This window comes from Hylobates moloch, unplaced genomic scaffold (genome assembly GCF_009828535.3).
Source record: "Hylobates moloch isolate HMO894 unplaced genomic scaffold, HMol_V3 SCAFFOLD_1, whole genome shotgun sequence".
Classification (NCBI taxonomy): Eukaryota; Metazoa; Chordata; class Mammalia; order Primates; family Hylobatidae; genus Hylobates; species Hylobates moloch.
In genome coordinates, this window is record NW_026652276.1 from 113,803,718 (window position 1) to 113,827,313 (window position 23,596).

The 23,596-nt window shown below is 45.0% G+C and overlaps 1 protein-coding gene and 1 non-coding gene across 2 annotated transcripts in view; one reads left to right on the plus strand and one right to left on the minus strand.

Moving 5' to 3' along the window:
• Positions 1 to 530: 530 nt before the first annotated feature.
• Positions 531 to 23,596, minus strand: part of SEPTIN14 (septin 14) — a 99,471-nt gene continuing 76,405 nt past the window's right edge. Inside the window, exons 10-11 of the mRNA XM_032753406.2 lie at positions 18,037 to 18,205; positions 531 to 1,050 (exon numbers count right to left, since the gene is read on the minus strand). Of these exons, the coding sequence (XP_032609297.2) occupies positions 1,025 to 1,050; positions 18,037 to 18,205 (195 nt within the window). The 3' untranslated portion in view covers positions 531 to 1,024. The remainder of the gene's footprint in view (positions 1,051 to 18,036; positions 18,206 to 23,596) is intronic.
• On the plus strand, positions 12,529 to 12,635 carry LOC116809807 (U6 spliceosomal RNA). Its single transcript, XR_004369992.1, has one exon. It is a non-coding gene; the product is annotated as a U6 spliceosomal RNA (small nuclear RNA).

The following is a 23,596-nucleotide window of genomic DNA, read 5'->3' on the forward strand; positions in this document are numbered from 1 at the left end:
TGTTAAATGATTTGAGCTTTGTTCTGGACTCACCACCTCTTCCAATACATCAACCTTCCTGAAAAGCCCTTGGTGCAGGAGGATTGAGAAAGGGAGTGGAAAGAGCTCCAGGTTCAGGGTCCAGGCCACGATTTAGAGGCCTCAGATGTTCAGGGATCTCTGTCCCCAGAAAACCAACCAAATTCTTGTCCCAGATAGATCATTCATCAGTGTTGTGACTCTAGGCAGGTCGCTTCAAATCTCTTCATTTCACTTCCCTGAACCATCAACTCTTGAGTGGCAGCCCCTGCTCTGCCCATCTCTCTGGGCTGATGTGGGCATCACAGGAAATTCGAACAGAAACTTTTCACGAGTTCTAAAGCATGAGACCCATGTCAAGAATGAAGATAATTTTACCCTCCACTGCCCTGTAGTCTCCCAAGTGGCTTCTCTATTAACCACTACCAAGGGCCTGGCTTGTTCTTCCAGACATGAAATAATTGAACACTTTATGGCACTTAGGAAGCACCCATCTTAAGGTTTTAGGTCCATTTAACTATTTTTACCCTTTTAACATAACGTAGGCCATTATCAACATTTCCACATTCAGACTAGGGATTGGAGGCATAGAGGAGTCTATAGAACTACCTCAGGTTCTAGCAGCTTCTCAAAAGTCCTTGAGCTCAGATCTTATGCACCAGATCCTATGCTCTTGGTCACTCCAATCTACTACCTGTCTGTAATGTCTCATCTCAATACAGGCATTTGCCTGCACAGTTATAAGTGCAACCCACAGTGCGAGTTCTTTCTGAAGCCCAACTCAAATTCAGGGGGCTTTGCTCTGCAGATGATGAACAATGGGATGAAACATTTAAGCTGTGAATAAATAATTACTCATTTCTCTGATCTTCTGCAGCAAGATATCAACAGCTGTCTTTATTTTAATTCATTTCCCAGCATGTTCTGTTGAAGATCAAAGAGCAGATCCTGGGGTGCCAGGGGAATCCACTGTCTGCCACCGCAAGCATAAGAAGCGAATCCTCCATCACTGGCATCGCAGCCGTGTACACCCTAGAGTTGCATCAACAGAAGGTATCATGGAAATTCAGTCATTCAGTTCATTCATGATATGATTTCTAGATTCTTCAGTGTCTCATATTTCAGACAATTATAAAATTGCAATGCTATATTCTTTATATCATGTGTACATATGTAAATGTGTTAAGTCAATTACTAGTGCTACAACTACAGGAGTAAAGGTGAATTTCCATTCTAGGTTTGGATTTACTTTACTTTTAATAGTGAATAACATCTCAGTGCAAATTGTAAACATTTTGCTGATTGTTAAAACATTAACTAAGAAGGATCTTTTTCTGAGACAGTTTTGCCAGGTTTGTAAAGTAATGGACATCACTTCAAACTGTTTGGAAGTAACCTAAAAATGGAGGAAGTGGTAACTCAGTGTTTTTTTGTGATCCCATCTTACATGAGTGTGATAACACTTGTAACAATGACCGAGCCAATAGTGATAGAGTCTTATGAACAGAAGTCCAGGGTTAGCATCAGTGACTGAGCCAATAGTGACACATTCTTATGGACAGAAGTCTAGGGTTAGCATCAAGGTTCATTCTGTGTTGTCCAGTCTATGGGTTTTGACAAACTGACAATGTCCTTTGTCACTCTGACGGAATAATTTCACATCCTAAACATGACCTGAGCTGCACCTGCTAATTCCTCTCCTTTTCTGAGGATTCCTGAAAACCGTGGATGATTTTACTGCCTCTATAGGTTTCCTTTTCCAGAATTTTATAGAGTTGGAATCATAAAGTGTGTAGCTACTTATGACTAACTTATTTTACTTAGCAATATACATGTGAGATCTTTTGTATCATTTTGAAGCTTAACAGCTTAATAATTCTTATCAGTGAACAGTAGCCCATTGGTTTCATCGAACAGTGTTAGTTGGTTCACTCACCTCCTGAAGACCATCTCAGCTGCTTCCAATTTGGGTAATTATGAATAAAGCTGCCCATATTCTTGTGCAGAGTTTCAGATGAACATAATTTTTAAATTTAGCTGGGTAAATATGTAGAATTTTGATCACTTGCTGGTAAGACTATGTTTTCCATTGTTTTAGGCAGAATTCACCAGTACAATTATGTGGGCATGTTTTTTTAAAGTCATTACTTACTGATTAAATTCTATAATGATAGAGGCCTACTCAGATTATCTATCTCTCCTTTGGTGGTTATGGTAGTTTCTCCCTTTGAAGGCATTTGTCCATTTCGTCTAAGCTAGGAAATTTGTGGGCATAGACACTTGAATCTCGCAAGTTGCCTGCTTGGTTCTTGTCAAAGGCTACTGTGCTTCCTGTCATTCCTACTCTAAAACTTTTCAATAAACTTTCACTCCTGCACTTAAAAAATTGCAGGCATACATTTGTTGAAAGTATTCTGTTATTATTTTCTTAATGTTCATGGGATCAGCAGGGATAATTCCTCTTCTATTCATATTATTTGTACATTGTGTCTTTTCTTTGTGATTAGCCTGGCTGGAGGTTTACCAATTCTATTGATCTTTTCTAAGAAGCAGCTTTTGGTTTTGTTGAGTTTCTTTGTTTATTATTTGTATTACATTGATTTCTGCAAATATTGTTATATTTTGGGGGAGGGGGATTGCCTGGTTTACAATTCACTACACTTTTTTTGTCTAGTTTCCTAAGGTGGAAAATAAGACATCTGGATTTGGATAATGTTTAGTTTACTGCACAGAATTGTGAATGGCACTGATGCCCCTGAAGTGTGCACTTGATTATTAAAATAATAAATATGATGTATTTTGGCCACAGTATTGATTTTAAAGCCAATAAAATGGATGATAAGTGCAGGAGAAACATATATAGATCCGGGAAAGATAAATGACATTATAACATTTCAACAACAAAAAAAGGAAATTTACCAGGCCTCAAAATGCACAAGGGGGTGATGGGACACTGTCATAAAATCAGCTGTGCATTTGTATGCTGCCCTGTGTGAACTCTGCCTGTTTTGCAGTGGTGAGGGTGGCTTAGCCGGAGAACCAGGCCCTAACTTCTGTGGCTTTCCTGATGGTCTCATTTGCCTTCCCTCATCACCCAGGATGGTGTCCCAGTGGCAGCCAAGTTTCTGCCCTTAACCCACCTCCTTTACACATGCCAGCCCCCTGCCCCCAGCACCCAAGGTTGCCTAAGGGATTCCTTCTGTGGAACCAACATGCTGACAGTTACTCTGTGTTTCCTAGATCAGATGAGGACCTGGCACAGGAAACTTCATCTAAGGATGTCCCAGGTGTTCACATGGTAAGTTCTTTATGTTTCTAAGATGGAAATTTTGTTGCTCTTGGTTCTTTTTTATTTCATTTGAATTGAGATAGGAAAATCTTACCATGTACATTATAGATGACTTACAGAATTTTTTGGTGGGAAAACATGAGGGTTCATTACCCGGTAAGAAATGATCTCAGATGGCATTCTTAGATGACACCTTCAGTTACGAACTGTACGGCAGAAAGAATTTTTTTAGGGGAAAAGCCTTCTTCTTCTAACATTGTGACTATACAACCAAAACAGTCTTGGAAGTCTTGCATAAAAACCTCGTGCCTTTCCAGAAATGTCTTCTAGGCTTTATTTTGGGACCATTGCCTCAACCACTGTCTCCCATCTGCTTTTCTAATGTCACCAAGTAAAGATATGTATGGTGAAACCCCATCTCTACTAAAAATATAAAAATTAGGCGGGCATGCTGACCGGCAACTGTGATCTCAGCTACTGGTGAGGCAGAGGGAGCAGGATCACTTGAGCCTAGGAGGCGGATGTTGCAGTAAGCCAAGATCGTGACTCTGTGACAGAGAGAGATTCCAGCAAAGAAAGAGAGAGAGAGAGAGAGAAAGAAAAACCTGTGCACACAGGACACAGCACGGTCTGACTCTTATAGTGTTTTGTTTTTCTCTAAATGCAGGTGGACAAAGCCACAGAGACAAACAGTATGTATTCTGGGATCACCCCTATGCTGAGGAAAAATTCTAGTGTTGACAAAGGTGACACTTTCTTGCCTCATTTTTTCTGGAGAGCCACTCTGGTTTGAACTTCCTGCCAGAAATGTGGTTCAAGCACTTTTGTCTTGAAAAGTGAAGAACCCGGTCAAGAAATGTGACCGTTGACTCTAGTGCCTGGAAGGAAGAATGTCATTTGGATAGAAGAGGGTCCTGTGCATCAGGGTTGGGAGGTATGGAGGAATGAGTCAATGTGGAGTGATTGTGAATGTCTCTGCGAGTTTGTGTGCTTTTTGCCAGAAAATATGTTCCCATGTGCAAAGTACAACACAAAGATTGATATTCTAAAAACAACATTTCATCACCACTGCGTTTTCCAAAAATCAACCCATTCATTCCTCACCACAGCTGTAGCTGAAGGTTAAGTTTGATATGCCCAGTCCTCACATGGAGATGACGTAGAGATGAGATGAATTTTTCAGGCTTTTGTTCTCCTAAGTGGAAATGGCATAGATGAACTCGGGAATGGGTGGAAGGGTGATGCTGTGGGCTACTAGTCTGAAGTTATCACATGGCCCTGGTGTAACTTGTCACCGTGTCAAAGAGTCCTTAGCGTCTCTGTGTATATGTGGAAGTATGTTGGCCTATAAAGATCTCCAGCACTGTATACCACAATAGAATGGTCTCAATGGTCAGCTGACCCAGAGTTTGAGTAGGTTCATTGTACAGTGGACTTTGGTGTGGTCATTAATATGAAACATACAGAGGGAGCTGCCAGGCCTCTGGTTTTAAGTGATGGGGTATTCCTCAGCTCCTGGTCAAGGGCAGAGAACATTCAGAGATATATTCTATTGTATTTAATGAGATCGTCACCACAAATGTTAGAAATGCTCCAATTCAGTAGCACACATACCCAAGACACGGCACCCAACAAGATCTCAAGGAGCCAATTGGCTCTTAGCCTGGTGCCCATCTCCTCTGCTGGAATCTTCTGCACAGCTGGGTAACAGAGGGTCAGCGCCCCCACCTGCTGCCACCCATGAAAGGCTGTCCCAGTCCTGGAGCCACTGTGAGTATGAGCAACAGCGGGCCCCATGACACACACACACTGTGTTAAAAGAAAGAGCAGAAGGACAAATATCACAGGCCAAGTAGGGGTCATCTTTAAATGGTAGGATAATTGAGTATTTTCAAGTCTTGGTTTAGTCTTCTTTAAAACAGAAGGTTAATGAATACATAGAATATTTTGGCTAGAATTAAATCTCCTCTTTGAAAAAAGGTAGCTTTTTGTATCGTACAAATTGTGGCCAGGCACGGTGGCTCACGCCTGTAATCCCAGCACTTTGGGAGGCCAAGGCGGGCAGATCACGAGGTCAGGAGATCAAGACCATCCTGGCTAACATGGTGAAACCCTGTCTCTGCTATAAATACAAAAATTCACTGGGCATGTTAGCGGGCACCTGTAATCTCAGCTACTCAGGAGGCTGAGGCCAGTGAATTGCTTGAACCAGAGAGGCGCATGTTGCAGTGAGCTGAGATCATGCCACTGCATTCCAGCCTGGGCAACAGAGAGAGACCCTATCTCAAGAAAAGCAAAACATATAAAAAATTTTTTTAAATATAGATTTTTGGGCTTTGTTTCATACATGATTCCCACCAGCAGAGAGACCTAAGAATGTGCATTTTTATCAAGCCCTCTAGTGACCTTTATGATCAGGCAAACTCAGGTAATAACATTGATTGAAGGGTTGGTGAGTGCATATTTTCCAGGTTAAAATGATACTGGACATAGAGCAGCAGTTCTCAAATTTTAATGTGCTTAAGAATCACCCGGCAAGTTGTTAAAAATTAGATATCCAGAGATTTAGACATCCAGAGATTTAGATTCAGAGCTCTGGGAGACACTCAAAAGTTTGCATTTTTAACCAGTTTCTTCTCTCCAGGGTAAATCATTCAGAGGCACTTGTCTTCATCCATTCTGTGCTGCTATAACAGGTAATTTATAATGAACAGAAATTTATTTGGTTCAGGGTTCTGGAGGTTGATGAAGTCCAAGTAGAGGGGCTACATCTGGTGAGGGCCTTCCTGCTGTGGCGGACAATGGCAGAAAGTATCACACCGTGCGAGAGAGCAGAAAGGGGACTGAGCTCGTCCTTCATAAGGAACTCACTCACATCATAATGAACCCCACTCCCACAATAACGGCATTCATCCATTCCTGAAGGCAGAGTCTTCATGACCCAATCACCTCTTAAAGGTCCTACCTGTCAACATTGTTGCATTGGGGATTAGGTTTTCAACACATGAACTTTGGGTGATACATTCAAGCAATAGCATTCTGCCCCGACCACCCAAATTCATGTCCTGCTCACATGCAAAATACATTCATTCTATCCCAATAGCTCCAAAAGTCTTAACTTGTTTCAGGAGGACCAACTCAAAAGTTTAAAGTTCAGAGTCTCATCTAAATCAGATATGGGTGAGAACCAGGGCACAATTCATCCTGGGGCAAATTTTCCTCCAGCTGTGAGCATGTGAAATTAAAAAAAAAAAAAAAGTGATGTGCTTCCAAAATACAATGGTAGGACAGATATAGGGTAGACGTTTTCTTTTCTTTTCTTTTCTTTTTTTTTGAGATGGAGTTCGCTTTTGTTGCCCAGGCTGGAGTGCAATGGCACGATCTTGGCTCACTGCAACCTCCACCTCCCAGGTTCAAGTGATTCTCCTGCCTCAGCCTTCCGAGTATCTGGGATTACAGGCATGAGCCACCGTGCCCAGCAGATGTTTTCATTTCAAAAAGGAGAAATAGGCCCAAAGAAGTAACAGGCCCAAAGTAAGTCCAAACCCAACAAGGCAGACAAATTAAATCTTAAGACCCCAGAAAAATCTTTTATTTCCTGCACTGCTACCTGGATACATTGGGAGGGTTGAGTCCCCAAAGCCTAGAGCAGCCCTGCCCCTCTAGAGCTAGCACTATAGGGCTACTATACTGCTGTTGCCACTGGGCTCAGTTCACGCAGCAGCTCTCATGGGTTGAAGTATCATGCCTTCAGCTCTCCCAGGCTGGAGTTGCACATTATTCACTCTATAGGTCAGCCAGATGCAGTGGCTCACACCTGTAGTCTCAGCACTTTGGGAGGCCAAAGCAGACGGATCACCTGAGGTCAGGAGTTTGAGACCAGCCTGGCCAACATGGTGAAACCCCATCTCTACTAAAAACACAAAAATTAGCTGGGCATAGTGGTGCACACCTGTAATCCCAGCTACTCGGGAGGCTGAGGCAGGAGAATCGCTTGAACCCAGGAGGTGGAGGTTGCAGTGAGCCAAGATTGTGCCACTTCACTCCAGCCTGGGTGACAGAGCAAGACTCTGTCTCAAAAAACAAGCAAACAAACAAAAAACTCTACAGTTCTTGGATCTCAGAGGTGGCCCCACTCTCACAGTTCCATTAGGCATTGCCCTGGTGGGGGCTCTCTGCAGTAGCACCACCTCTGTGACAAACTTCTGCCTGGGGCTCCCGACTGCTCAATACATGTTTTGAAATCTAGGTGGAGGCCACCATAACCCCACAGCTTATACTCTGCACATATGCTGAGTTAGCACCATGTGGATGCCACCATGGTTTATAATCCTTTATCTTCTGGAGTGGTGGCTGGACCCACTTAAGCCATTGAAGCTGTTTGTATTCGTCCATTCTCACGCTGCTAATAAAGACGTACCTGAGACTAGGTAATCTATAAAGGAAAGAGGTTTAATGGACACTCTGTTCGGCATGGCTGGGGAGGCCTCACAATCATGACGGAAGGCAAAGGAAGACTAAAGGCACATTTTATATGGCAGCAGGCAAGAAAGCGTGTACAGGGGAACTGACCTTTTATAAAACCATCAGATGTCATGAGACTTATTCACTACAGCATGGGAAAAACCTGCTCCCATGATTCAATTACCTCCTACTGGGTCCCTGCCACAACACCTGGGGATTATGGGAGTTAAAATTCAAGATGAGATTTGGGTGGGGACACAGCCAAACCGTATCACTGATTTTTCCCCAGGTTCCCCCATATAAGTCAGTGGATGCAGATGGATACTTATGACAAAGGGCACCATTGAAGTCCAGACACTAAATACACTGAAGTCCCAGCTCCTGCCCTGCCAGGATACCCTGTCCCACCTGCCAGGACCTCCCCTCAACCACCTCCCTGTTCAGGTCAGGAGGTGCCCATATATTCAAGAGAGAGTTTTCATAATTTTCTTTTCTTTTTTTTAGACAGTCTTGCTCTGTTGCCCAGCCTGGAGTGCAGTTGCACGATCTCAGCTCACTGCAACCTCCATCTCATGGGTTCAAGCGATTCTCATGCCTGAGCCTCCTCAGTAGCTGGGATTATAGGCACACACCACCATGCCCAGTTCATTTTTTGTATTTTTAGTAGAGACAGGGTTTTGCCATGTTCTCCAGGCTGGTCTTGAACTCCTGACCTCGAGTGATCTGCCCCCCTCAGCCTCCCAAAGTGCTGGGATTACAGGTGTGAGCAGCCCAGCCAGTTTTCATAATTTTCTTTACTTCCACTGTGGTGGGAGAACTGGCTTTAGAGAAAGCCATCCTTTACAGATGAGGTGGCCCCACCAGGAACAGGTTTCAATCAGGTGTTTTGGAGGCAGTGATGCCCGTGCACCCTGGTGAGAAGGAACGTGGCATGAACATCAGGAACTAGACTTCACCCTGGAGAAGGAGAGGCCACAGGTGGGGCTGAAGGAGCAGTTCTCACAAGCAATCCTGTGGGCCACACCACGCACCTTGGCACACAGTGTCAATGTGGCTCAGAGTGGGGTAGAGGACTCAGGGTATTAAAAGCATCAAGGAATCCAGGTGAGAGCCACCGCACCCAACTTTACTTTCACCCACAGGCTGATGCAGCCCGAGGAAGTGTTACTCCACAACAACCTCAATTCTACACACAGAACCTGTTCGTCAGGCCCTTGCCACAGGCTGTCATCTCAAAATGGGGGCTGTCAAGGCTTGTTAGAATACCTGGGACTGAGAGGAAAATTATATATATATATATTTTTTTTTTTTTTTTTTTTTTTGAGATGGAGTCTTGCTCTGTCGCCCAGGCTGGAGTGCAGTGGCATGATCTCGGCTCACTGCAAGCTCCGCCTCCCAGGTTCACGCCATTTTCCTGTCTCAGCCTCCCGAGTAGCTACAGGTGCCCGCCACTATGCTCGGCTAATTATTTTATATTTTTAGTAGAGACGGGGGTTTCACCGTGTTAGCCAGCATGGTCTTGATCTCCTGACCTCGTGATCTGCCCGTCTCGGCTTCCCAAAGTGCTGGGATTACAGGTATGAGCCACCAGGCCTGGCTGATTTTTGTATTTTTAGTAGAGACAGGATTTCACCATGTTGGCTAGGCTGGTCTCGAACTCCTGATCTCAGGTAATCCTCCCGCCTCGGCCTCCCAAAGTGCTAAGATTACAGGCGTGAGCCACTGCACCCAGCCTAATTTAAACATTTTAAAATCTTGTTTTAATTTTGAAATAAAATCTCTATTTGGTTTTTAAAAAGCTCTGTCTGAGTTGTGATGACTCACATCTGCAACTTCAGTACTTCGGGAGGCTGAGGTGGGAGGAACCCCCAGGAGTTCAAGACCAGCCTGGGCAACATAGGGATACCCAGTATCTCTATAATAATAATAATAATAATAATAATAATAATACAAAAATTAACCAGGTCTGGTGGTGGGCACCTGTGATCCCAGCTACTTGGGAGGCTGAGGCAGAAGGATCGCTTGAGCCTGGGAGGTCAGGGTTGCAGTGAGCTGAGACTGCACAACTGCACTCCAGCCTGGGCAACAGAGTGAGACCCTGACTCAAAAAAAAAATAGTGCTTAGTGCCACATGCCAGGAACCACAATGACAACAAGTCAGAGGGGTGTTGAGTCAGGGCACACCAAGAGCTGGCAGGGAGTCTGACTGCGGGGACCCTGCCCTCTTCCAGAAGGTGAAGGTGCAGAGAAGCTCAAAAGGATCACGGCTTCTCACCCTGGCCCTGAACCGACTCACATCAGCAGCTCTCAGCACAGCCAACTGGACAGCTCACACCAATAAATTAAACCTTATTTCTTGCCGGCACAGTGGCTCATGCCTGCAATCCCAGCACTTTGGGAGGCCGAAGTGAGAAGATCACTTGAGGCCAGAAGTTCAAGACAAGCCTAGGCAACATAGTGAGACCCTGCCTCTACAGAAAATTGAGAGCTGTGGCATGTGCCTGTGATCCCAGTTACTCGGGAGGCTGAGGCAGGAGGATCTCTTCAGCTCAGGAGGTTGAGGCTGCAGTGAACTACCGCACAACAGCACTCCAGCCTGGAGAACAAAGCAAGACCTTGTCATAACAAAACAAAAAAGAAGCAAGCCAGCAGGTCTAATCCAGACTTAAGAGGATGGTATCAGCCAGGCTGATACCCTCCCAAGCTACTTGGGAGACTGAGGCACAAGAATCACTTGAAGCTGGGAGGTGGAGGTGGCAGTGAGCTGAAATCACGTCACTGCACTCCAGCCTGGGCGACAGAGCAAGACTCCGCCTCAAAAAAAAAAAAAAAAAGAAAGGGCCCTTCAAACTGAGTCATCTGCACGATGCCTGAATTCCTGCTATAGCCCCGGCCGATTGGCTTTTCATTCTACGTCTGTACAGTAACATGGTTAGAAAAAGTATCCTAGTTATGTTGCAATGAAAAATGTCTACCTGTAACACTCACTATTTCTTGCAGGCACCTATAACCTGTGGAAAGGGTGAAAAGCTCAGAAGATTCTATTGTCTATTTGATTTTATTTATTTTTGAGGCAGGGTCTTGCTCTGTCATCCTGGTTGGAGTGCAGTGGCACCATCATAGCTCACTGCAGCCTCAAACTCTTGGGCTCAAACAGTTCTGCCTTAGCCTCCCACGTAGCTAGGACTACAGATTTGCACCACCACACCCGGCTATTTGTTTTTTGTTTTTTGTTTGTTTGTTTTTTGGTAGAGATGGGGGTCTCACTATGTTAGCCAGTCTGGTCTCAAACTCTTGGACTAGAGTGATCCTCCCACCTTGGCCTCCCAAACAGATGATGGGATTACAGGCCTGAGCCACCATGCCTGGCCATCTACTCTAAATGTTAGTTAACTGTTTTGATGGGCTGGGCGCAGTGGTTTATGCCTGCAATCCCAGCACTTTGGGAGGCTGAGTCGAGCGGATCACGAGGTCAGGAGTTTGAGACCAGCCTGGTTAACATAGTGACACCCCCATCTCTACTAAAAATACAAAAAACTAGCTGGGTATGGTGGTGGGTGCCTGTAATTCCAGCTACTTGGGAGGCTGAGGCAGGAGAATCACTCAAACCTGGGAGGTTGCAGTAAGCTGAGATCACACCACTGCACTCCAACCCGGGCAACAATGAGAGACTCCGTCTCAAAAAAAAAAAAAAAAAAAAAAAAACCAGAAAACTGCTCTGATGAAAGCTAAAAAGTAAACCATAAATAAAAATTAGGCCTAATTTTTTTTGTTTGTTTTTTGTTTTTGTTTTTGAGACCAAGGCTCACTCTGTCGCCCAGGCTGGAGTGCAGTGGCAAGATCTCGGCTCACTGCAGCCTCTGCCTTTCAGGTTTAAGTGATTCTCATGCCTCAGCCTCCCAAGTAGCTGGGATTACAAGTGCCTGCCACCATACCCAGCTAATTTTTGTATTTTTAGTAGAGACAGGCTTTCACCATGTTGGCCAGGCTGGTCTCCAGCTCCCAACCTCAAACAATCCACCCGCCTCGGCCTCCTAAAGTGCTGGGATTATAGGTGTGAGCCACCATGCCCAGCCAAGATTAGGCCTAATTTTTAAAGTCACCTGGAGCATAGACAATGTTTCTGCAATTATTAATCTACTTTTTTTTTTTTTTTTGAGACAGGGTCTCACACTGTCACCCAAGCTGGAGTGCAGTGGTATGATCATGGGTCACTAAAGCCTCGCCCTCTTGGGCTCAAGCAAAATCTTCCTGCCTCGGCCTTCCAAGAGCTGGGACTACATGTATGCACCACGACGCTCAGCTAATTTTTAGTTCTTGTAGAGACAGGGGTCTCACTATGTTGCCCAGACTGGTTTTGAACTCTTGGGCTTGAGAGATCCTCCCACCTTGGCTTCCCCAAACGCTGGGATTACAGGCATGAGCCACCACACCTGGACTCACATATTTTGATGTCTAAAACACCAAAGATATTTTTAAGGAGCTGAACAAACCAGTAATTTTTAAAGACAAAAGTAGTGGGAGTGTCTAGTACAACCAAAACCAGGCATCAAAGTCAGCAGTTAAACATTCCAGGCTGGGCACAGTGGCTCATGCCTGTAATCTCAACACTTTGGGAGGCCCAGGCGGGAGGATTGCTTGAGCCCTGGAAAGCAGAGGTTGCAGTAAGCCATGATCGTGCCACTGTATTCCAGCCTGGAAGACACAGTGAAGCCCTGTCTCAAAAATAAATGAACTAATAAATAAATCCAGAACCAGTGCTCACTTCGGCAGCACATATACTAAAATTGGCATGACATGGAGAAGATGAGCATGGTACCTGGGAAAGGATGACACACAAATTCATTAAGCATTTCATATTTTTAAAAAACATTTCAGAACCAAGAAAATAAATGAATCAAAAGAAAGGGAAGACCCTGGTGATTCCTCTGATATTAGAAAAAATCGGCTGGGCGTGGTGGCTCATGCCTGTAATCCCAGCAATTTGGGAGGCCGAGACGGGCAGATCACTTTAGGTTAGGAGTTCAAGACCAGCCTGGCCAACATGGTGAAACTCCGTATCTACTAAAAGTACAAAAATTAGGCTGGGTGTTGTTGCTCACACCTGTAATCCCAGCACTTTGGGAGGCCGAGCGGGGTGGATCACCTGAGGTGAGGAGTCCAAGACCAGCCTGGCCAACATGGCACCACTGCACTCCAGCCTGGGCAACAGAATGAGACTCTGCCTTGAAAATAATAATAATAAAAATAATCAATTGCAGATAGACCATAGACCTAAATGTGAAAAGGTAAAAACAATAAATCTTTTAGAATTGCTGTGTTCATGTATGGCTATTCAGCACTTGAGATGTGCTATTAAGTATAAAATTTGCACTGAATTTTAAGCACTTAGTAGGAAAAAAACCTAAAAATATCTCAATTTTAACATTAAAATTTTGAAATAATAATTTGGATATACTGAGTTAAACACTACTAAAATTAGTTTTATCTGATTATTTTTGTTCTCTTAATGTGGATACTAGATCATTTTAAATTGCATATGTAGCTTACTTCCTATTTTTATTGGACAGCACTAATGTAGAAGGTAATAAGAGATATATACCTTCAGGACATCAAATTAGGAAAAGGTGTGTTAAATTGTATTTCAAAAGCATGAATCAGGCCAGGCGTGGTGGCTCACACCTGTAATCCCAGCACTTTGGGAGGCCGAGGCAGGCGGATTACGAGGTCAGGAGATTGAGACCAGCCTGGCTAACACAGTGAAACCCTGTCTCTACTAAAAATACAAAAAATTAGCCAGGTGTAGTGGCGGGCGCCTGTAGTCCCAGCTACTCAGGAGGCTGAGGCAGGAGAATGCCATGAACCCAGGAGGCAGAGTTTGCAGTGACCCGAGATCACCACTGCTCTCCAGCCTGGGTGACAGAGCAAGAATCCATCTCAAAAAAAAAAAAAAAAGAGAGAAGACAATGTTTGGGAAGGGGTATGGGGGGATTCTGGGGTGCTGTTAATGTTCTATTTCTTGACTTGTGTGTTAAAAATGTGTAGTTGGGCTGGGTGCGGTGGCTCACACCTGTAACCCCAGCACTTTGGGAGGCCAAGGCAGGTGGATCACCTGAGGTTAGGAGTTCAAAACCAGCCTGGCCAACATGGCGAAACCTTGTCTCTACTAAAAATACAAAAAATTAGCTGGGCATGGTGGCGGTGCCTGTAATCTCAGCTACTTGGGAGGCTGAGGCAGGAAAAGCGCTTGAACCCAGGGGTGGGAGGCTGCAGTGAGCCGAGCTCACACCACTGCACTCTAACCTGGGGCAACAAGAGCGAAACTGTGTCTCAAAAAAAAAAGTATTTTGTGATGAATTTGTAGGATCTATATATTTTTTAGGAAAGCGCCTTTCTGTGATGCACAATAAAAAGGTTTTGTTTTTATTTTGTATTATTTCAAAATATTTTTAAAATTTAATATCTAAATATGCTATTTTAGATATTCAAAACTTCTGATGATGGCTTCACTTTTCCATCATAACATCCTTGAGATTAAATCAATTAATGTGATTAAATCAATCCATTTTTGTAGTTGGGTCGGTTCTGTGATTGAGTCATTGTGTGCCCTGACAGTCTTTAATAGTGCCAATAAGTATATATATGTGTAATTTTAAAAAATAATTTTGTAATTTCAACTTTTATTTTAGATTCAGAGAGTACGTACATTTGCAGGTTTGTTACGTGAGTATTTCGCATGATGCTGAGGTCATGGGTATGAATGATCCCATCACCCAGATAGTGAGTGTAGTACCCAATAGGTGGCTTTTCTGCCCTTGCCTTCCCCCTCTCTTCCCTCTACCCCCTCTAGTAGCACCGTGTCTGCTGTCCCCACCTTTATGTCCATATGTACCCAAAGTATGTCCATGTGTCCCACTTGTAAGTAAGGACATGCAGCATTTGGTTTTCTGTTTCTATGTTAATTCTCTTAGGATTATGGCCTCTGGTTGCATCCATGTTGCTGCAAAAGACATGATCTCATTCTTTTTTATGGCTGTGTAGTATTTTACAGTGTATATGTACCACATTTTCTTTATCCAGTCCACCACTGATGGGCATATAAGTTGACTTCATGTCTTTACTATTGTGAATAGTGCTGCAATAAACATACAAGTGCATGTGCCTTTTCGGTACAATGATTTATTTTCTTTTGGGTCTCTATCAAGTAATGAGATTGCTGGGTAAATGGTAGTCCTGGGCAGACTGCTTGAGTCCAGGAGTTTGTGACCAGCCTGGGCAACATGGCAAAACCCCATCTCTACTAAAAATACAAAGAAATTAGCTGGGCATGGTGGCACATGCCTATAGCCCCAGCTACTTGGGAGAATCACTTGAACCCAAGAGACGGAGGTTTCAGTGAGCTGAGATCACACCACTGCACTCCAGCCTGGGTGACAGAGCAGGACTCTGTCTCAAAAAACAAAAAAAAGACTGTGAGAATCTTAAAAGTTCAGAGAGAAGAGTAACTCTCACAGACAAGGGATCCGCTTAACATTAGCAGCTGATTTCTCAGCAGAAAACTTGGAAGGCCAGTAGGCAGTGGATTATATATTTAAAATAATGAAGAAACCTGTCAACTGAGAAATCTATAGCTGGAAAACTTGTCCTTCAAAAATGAGGGAGAAATTAAGACATCTCCAGATTTTTTTTAAAAGCTGAAAAAATCCATTTATCTCTAAATTTGCCATACAAGAAGTGTTAAAGTCCTTCAGGTTGAAATAAATGAACTCTAGGCAGTAATTATATAAGTAAATAAGCAAGTTATATGAATATATAAAGCTCTCTGGTAAAGGTAAATACATAAACAAACATAAAAACAGTATTATTGTAATTTTGGTTTGTAACTCCGCTTTTTATTTTCTACAGGATTTAAAAGACAAATGCATAACATGTAATTATAAATCTGTTAGGTGGTGTACAGTGAATAAAGATACAATTTGTTACATCAATAACCTAAAAAGAGTAGAGCTATATAGCAGTAGAATTTTGGTATGTGATTGAAGTTAAGTTGAAATAAATTCAAATCAGAATGTTATAACTCTAGGATGTTATATGCAATTTTCATAGTAACCAAAAACGAAATCTACATAGAACATACACAAAAGGAAATGAGAATAGAAACAAAACTTGTCACTACAAAAAAAATCAACTAAAGATAAAAGAAGTAAATAATTGAGAAAATGACTGGCAAAAATCAGTAACTCTGACATATGAAAACTTTCCATGCTACATAAATCTGGAAACTCTATTTCACATGAAACTGGAGCTGAAAGAGACAAATATTTACTTATAAAGTTAAAAGTTATATGGAAAACCAACACTAATTTTTTTAGAAAAAATTATGGAAAAAGTAAAAATATGCCTTATAGTATCATATAATATCATGTTTTATAGCTCTTGGAAAATAGAAAATAAAATGTTCTGTTAGCATGAATCCTTCTGTGCTCTCAAAAACCCTATGGATTATACCATTATTACCTAAAAAGTCTATTCTCAAATGCAGCAGAGATAATTTTTATAAGGTAGATGTTATTTTTAAATATGGGATAATATTGGTGATTTCAGTTTTAATAACATTGGATTAAGATGAAAGAATAAGAAGATAAAGGCCCCTCAGCAATATAACTCACAAACATGTTCAGAAGCAGTAAGAAGTTATATTAATTATGTTTTGAAAGTCAATAATCTACATTTTTAATGTATGCATATAGCATAGCTAATGTACTATTGCTGGGTCCATTTATTCAAGGAATAATTGCCGCTATGTGTCAGACATTGTTCTAGCCCTAGGAATGGATACATAAGTGAACAAAGCAAAGATTCTGGTTCCTGTAGAGTTTCCATTAAAAGACCATTTAGTAAAATTTTTCTTCCCCCAAATTATGAAATCTGTAAGATCATTTAACAATATGTATAAAAGTCATTGTGGGCTGGGCACGGTGGCTCATACCAGGTGTGGTGACTCAGCGCTCTGTCACCCAGGCTGGAGTGCAGTAGCACACTCTCTGCTCACTGCAACCTCTGCCTCCTGGGTACAAGAGATTCTCCTGCCTCAGCTTTCCGAGTAGCAGGGACTACAGGTGCACAACACCACACCCAGCTAACTTTTGTATTATTAGTAGAGATGGGGTTTCGTCATGTTGGCCGGGCTGTTCTCAAACTCCTGACCGCAAGTGATCCACCCACCTCGGCCTCCCAAAGTGCTGGGATTACAGGTGTGAGCCACCACACCCGGCCTTATTCTCTACAACTTTGATGACTTTGGCATATACCCCAAATCTGTAACATATAATATTATCATTCAAATGTAACTCATGGCTTCTCATTGTACTCTGACTTTCTCTAGCTTTTGAATTCTTTTTTCTAATATCAGTTTTAAGTCTGACACAAAAGCATGGGAGTTCTAATCAAAATCCAACCTTTTATCATAAAAACTGTCAAGAAATTATGAGTAGTAGAATTTAAAAAGGAAAATAGGCCTATTAATTAGATTTGTATAAGTTAACGTTTTATGCCTATGAGTCCCCAACAAAGCCCCCAGCTTCTATTTGGATATAAAATGTAAAAGTCATTACTGGACCCAAAAGCAGGACTATGGTAAATAAATTTCTCCACCTAACCAGCTCCTTTTACATGATGCTACATGTTTCTTTTGTTTTTTCATTTTGGCAAATATTGATCGAATGTCATCTTTGTGTTAGTGTACGTCCTAAGTGCCAAGATACAGAATCTGAAAAGGTGGACACAGGACCTGCCTTCTGGGCCTTTTTTTTTTTTTTTTTTGAGGCGGAGTTTTGCTCTTGTCACCCAGGCTGGAGTGCAATGGTGAGATCTTGGCTCACTGCAACCTCCACCTCTGGGGTTCAAGTGATTCTCCTGCCTCAACCTCCCGAGTGGCTGGGATTACAGGTACCGGCCACCATACCCAGCTAATTTTTGTATTTTTAGTAGAGGCAGGGTTTCATCATTTTGGTCAGGCTGGTTTTGAACTCCTGACCTCAGGTGGTCCACCCACCTCAGCCTCCCAAAGTGCTGGGATTACAGGCATGAGCCACTACACCCCGCTAGGAGTTCACACTTTAGCTAGGGAAAATATACAATAAGCAAGCCAATTTTTAAAATGAGAACTTCAATCAGAGTTAAATGCTACAAAGACAATCTCACAGGAAGTTGCGATGTAGAATGATAGGACCCTCAGAATAGTAAGAGAAACTATTATTTCTTACGATGTTTGTCTTTCTTTGTATCGGTGCTCAGCTGAGTCTGCAGTGCTTCAGAGGCAGCTTTCATTTTATAAAAATCTATGATTTCCACTTCTAGTTGTTTTTTCTCTTCCTCGAGCTTCCTTATCTCCTCCTGTTGAATCATTTTAAGATGCTCGAACTTGTCCTGCAGCTGTGAAACCAATGTGCAGTTGTGACACCAAAGCACAGTGTGGCTGAACACCCAAAAGAATATGCTTTTTTCTAAATATCAAACAAACCCAAATCATCACAGTAGAGCATGATCTTAATAACAATCTCAAAAACTCAGGAGTAAACACTGAGATATGGAATTTTTCTTTTCTTTCTTTTTTCCTTTTTTGAGATGGAGTCTCACTCTGCTGCCCAGGCTGGAGTGCAGTGGCGTGATTTCAGCTCACTGCAACCTCCATCTCCTGGTTTGAGTGATTCTCCTGCCTCAGCCTCTTGAGAAGCTGGGACTACAGGCACCCACCACCACGCCCAGCTAATTTTTGTATTTTTAGTAGAGATGGGGTTTCACCATGTTGGCCAGGCTGGTCTTTAACTCCTAACCTCAGGTGATCCTCCTGCTTTGGCCTCCCAAAGACTTTTTTTTTTTTTAATATAGAAGCAAGGTCCCACTATGTTGCCCAGGCTGGTCTCAAACTCCTGAGCTCAAGTGATCCTCCCACCTCAGCTTCCCAAAGTGCTGGGACTGACTGGATGCAGTGGCTCATACTTGTTAACTCAGCACTCTGGGAGGCCAAGGTGGAAGGATCGCTTGAGTCCAGGAGTTCAGGACCAGCCTGGGCAATGTAACACAATAGTAAACTTCAACAGGAGAGAGCATCTGTAAAATTGAATATAGATCTTCTGAAATTATCCAGTGAGAGGACAAAGAAAAAAAAGAATAAAAAAGAGAAAAGACGGCTGGACGTAGTGGCTTATACCTGTAATCCCAACACTTTGGTAGGCTGAGGCAGGCAGATCACAAGGTCAGGAGTTCAAGACCAGCCTGGCCAACATAGTGAAACCCCGTCTCTACTAAAAATACAAAAAGTAGCTGGGTGTGGTGGCACACGCCTGTAGTCCAAGCTATTTGGGAGGCTGAGGCAGGAGAATCACTTGAACCCAGGAGTCAGAGGTTGCAGTGAGCTGAGACCATGCCATTGCACTCTAGCCTGGGCAACAGAGAGAGACTCCATCTCAAAAAAAGAAAAAAAAAAGAGGGAGAGAAAAGAAAGCCAATGAGACACCATTAGGCAAACCACTGTCAGGTTATGGGAGTTTGAGAAGGAAAGTAGAGAAAGGAGAAGAAAGCTTATTTAAAGAAAGAATGGCTGAAAACTGTCTAAATCATGGGAAAGATTTAGACATCCAAATCCATGAAGCTTAAAGATTCCTAAAGAGGTTCAAACCAAATAGATACTCACCAAGTCACAATATAATCAAATAGTCAAAAGTCAAAGATTTTTTAAAATGTTGAAGAGGCAAGAGAAAAGTGGCATGACATAGACAAGAGAATCTTCATTAGACTGTCAGCAGATTTCTCAGAAGAAACTTTGCAAGTCAGGAGAGAATCAAAAAATACATTCAAAGTGCTGAAAGAAAAAACTGCCAGCAACTAATATACTACGTCTGACAAAGCTATCCTTCAGAAAGAAAGAAGAAATAACATGTTTCCTCGACAAACAAAGCTGAGGGAATTCAGGACCACTAGGTCTACCTTAAAAGAAATGCTTAAGGGAGTTTTTCAAGTAAAAATGAAAGAATGCAGCTGGGCATGGTGGCTCATGCCTGTAATCCCAGCATTTTGGGAGGCCGAGGGTGGATCACCTGAGGTCAGGAGGTCAAGACCAGTCTGGCCAACATGGCGAAACCCCATCTCTACCAAAAATACAAAAAATTATCCAGGTGTGGCAGCGGCCACTGAGATTGCGCCACTGCACTCCAGCCTGGGTGACAAGAGCCAAACTGCATCTCAAAAAACAACAACAACAAAAAAAACTTGAGGCCTGGCCTCCTACTCCCCTCCCACCCCCCTTCTCCAGGCCCAAGCCACCTTGGCTGAGGAGCGGGCCAAGGAAGTGTGAGCCCCTGCCAGGAACTGCCTGCCCAGACCATGTACTTGGCCACAGGCCCCTGATGATTGCATCCAGCAAGGCCTCCCGTGGCCTCAGCATGTTCATGTAGAGGAACGTGGAACCTCACTCTGTGGCTATGTTCCCCCGGTACTCCGTCTCCTTCCTGACCCCTCCCTGCAGCCGCGCAAGGCCCAGCAACCTGCCAGCCACTCAGCGGCCTCCAACCAGACAAAAGAACCTGCTGAGTTGGCAGCTATTGCTCATGAGCATCCACCAGGTGGGACAGGGAGTGCTGATCCTGGGCGGCCCCATGAAGCCACCTGCCCTGAAAGCCCAGGGCCCAGAATCCCACACACTTTGGGGGTGGTGGAATCTGGTAAGGGCCCATCTCCCACCACAGAGGAGGAGCCCTGGGCCCCTCAGGGGGGCCCCTGCTGGACAGTGAGACAGAGAATGACCACGATGATGCTTTCCTCTCCATCATGTCTCCTGACACCCAGTTGCCTCTACCACCCAAATGATGTCAGGCCCAGTCCCTCAGTGCCCTGCCCAAGGAACAGGACTCATCTTCTGAGAAGGATGGATGCAGCCCCAACAAATGGGACAAGGACCACATCTGGTGGCCCGTGAGTGGCGGTCATGATCTTCACTAAGTGGCACCAGGCTCTGGCAGGGCCCACCAGTGTCACCCCAGCCAGGATAACTGAACCGTCAGCCAGATCCTGGGCAAGTGGTGGTACACCCTGGGGCCCAATGAGATGCAGAAGTACCACTACATGGCCTTCCAGGTGAAGGTGGCCCACTTGCAACAAGGACCGAAAGAAGTTCAGCTCAGAGGCCAAGCACACAAGCCAGGGGTTAGCAGGAGGGTACAAGGGCTTGCATGTCAGAGACGGGCACTGCCACTGCCCCTGGGGTGTCCTCTGGCAGTTGTATCCCAGACACTCCTGAGCTGGGATACCAAGGAGCAGCCTCTGTGGGGCAGAACGGCTGCACACAGTCAGGGGTCTCAGCTGGGCCCTGAGCCTTCTCCCACAGTGGTGTACGCAGCCTGGACGACAGGGAAGTGACCATCAGCCACTACAGAAACTGAGGCAGGTGGTGTCTGGCGCTGCATCGGACTCTGGCCCAAAGCCTTCTACCCAGTATGGAGCTCCAGGCCCCTTTGCAGCCCCTGGTGAGGGAGGTGCCTTGGTGGCCAGTGGGCAGCCCCGCTGCTGCCCACCTGAGCTTCTCATTCTCAGCATGTAGCCAGTGAGGACACAGCAAGTGATGAGGAGCACATGGTCATCCGTGAGGAGGAAGGGGTGATGATGTCATTGCTGACGATGGCTTCAGCACCACTGACATTGATCTCAAGTGCAAGGAGCGGGTGACCGACAGTGAGAGTGCGGACAGCTCTGGGGAGGACCCAGACGGCAACAAGGGCTTTGGTGGAAGGTGTTTGCACCTGTCATCCCTTCCTCCTTTACCCGCTGCCACCCCCTGCTGGACCCTAAGCCCCCAGGGTCCCCCGATCCACCTGCATCCTTGGCAAAGGCTATGGTGCCACCCCTTCCTCCTCCTTCAGGTACTTGGATGCTTCCTCCTCAACTTGGCAGCCAACTCCTTCTCACTGGGCCCAGGAACGTTCAAGGCCCAGGAGTCTAGTCAGGGCAGCAGAGCGGGCCCCCTACGGCCCCCACCCCTTGGGTAGAGAAGCCGAGGACTGGCTCAGGGAGATGGAGGTCCGAGAAGGCGCGGTCCTCCTCACTGCGCGCGCCCTGGACCGGCGCGGGCCCTGGTCATGCGGCTCTTCCAGGACCACGGCTTCTTCCTGTCCCCCAGGCCACAGCCGCCCTCCAGGCCCGCTAGGCACACATCTTCCCCTCCAAGGTTTGTGTGCAGAACATGCTGCCTGCGCTGCCCCAGCAGCTTCAGGCGACACCTGCCCCAGCACCAGCCTCTGGGACGCAGGCAGCGGCTCCTGGAGGCCCGGCACCCACCACCAGCATCCATTTCACCTGCAGTTGAAGATCTGTGAGGTGCCTAGAAAATCATGCAGCGGCCACTCCCACGCAGCAGCCCCCGAGGCTGAGGCTCCTCATCCTGGACCACCCCCGACCGGCACCACTGCTGCCTCTGCCCCAACTCCCAGCCCCGCGAGGGTCCTGATCCCACCTCATCTGGCTCGGGACTCTGGCTCCGCCCAGGCTGCCCCGCCACTGCTTCTGCCCCAGAGTCGGGGCCTGGATAGCCTGGCTGAAAGGGGACTCCCCGGCCCTGCCCCCCACCCCCGGGTCCCTCACACAGCTACCACAGGCAGGTGGGGGACCCCGGAGAAGATCTCAGGACTCACAGTACCCCCTGAGAACATGGACAGTATGTAGGGGTAGCACTGGAGGGCAGGATGGTTATCTCCTCCCGGGTAAAGCCGTTTCATCCTTTCCAGTTTGGGACGGAATGAGGTCTGCTCCTCTTATATAGACCCCCTACCCCTGCAGCTCCCTCCCGGTGCCCTGGGACAGCTGGGGGGCCGCAGGGGCAGTCTCCCTCCTCCGAGCCCCTGTACATAGGAGCGTGTGACCTTCAGAGCTTTTCACTTTATGCAATACAGTTCTTGCCAGGGCTGCAAGCTGGAGTGTGGTGCGAACCTTGGGCCACAGGGAGGCGCCTGCAGAGTAGGGGGAGTTCATGCACCCATTTTTTTCCCCAGAGGGGCTGGACTCAGGTTAGTTTGGGGGTGGAGGCTCCTGCACTTTGCCACAGGCAGCGGGAGGGTTTTCTCCCCACCCCTTCCTGCCCTTCCAACTTGGGCTGTACTTTCTAAGAAGGTGATTCCCCTGCCCTTGCCCCCTTCCCAAGAATAGAACATGTTGATCATGTGCGATATTTCTTACTGTGCCGAGAAGCCGCGATGACCGAGATTAAAGCTGTTTAACACCAAATAATCATAATCATAATCATAATAAAATAAAAACTAGACTTCACACTGGTTTGGCCTGATCTGTTGGGACCTGGTGCAGAAACTCACTCCGAAACAACTACCTCCCACAATTTTTATATCATGGTGGCCACAATTCCAAAATTCCATACTTTTGGAATTGATACACAAAAGATAAATAAAAAATTAGAGGCCAGGTCCGGAGACTCACACCTGTAATCCCAGCACTTTGGGAGGCCGGGGCGGGCGGATCACCTGAGGTCAGAAGTTGAAGACTAGCCTGGCCAACATGGTGAAATCCCGTCTCCACTAAAAATACAAAAATTAGCCAGGAGTGGTGTTGGGCAACAAATCACAAAGGAAGACAGAAAGAGAGGAACAAAGAAACTACAAAACAGTCAGAAAACAATTAATAAAATGATAATAGTCCTTAGCTATAAAAATTACTTTAAAAGTAAATAGATTAAGCCCACTAATCACAAGACACAAAGTAGCAGAATGAATAAAGAAACAATTCTCAATAATATGTGGCTTACAAGAGACTCACTTTTGCCTT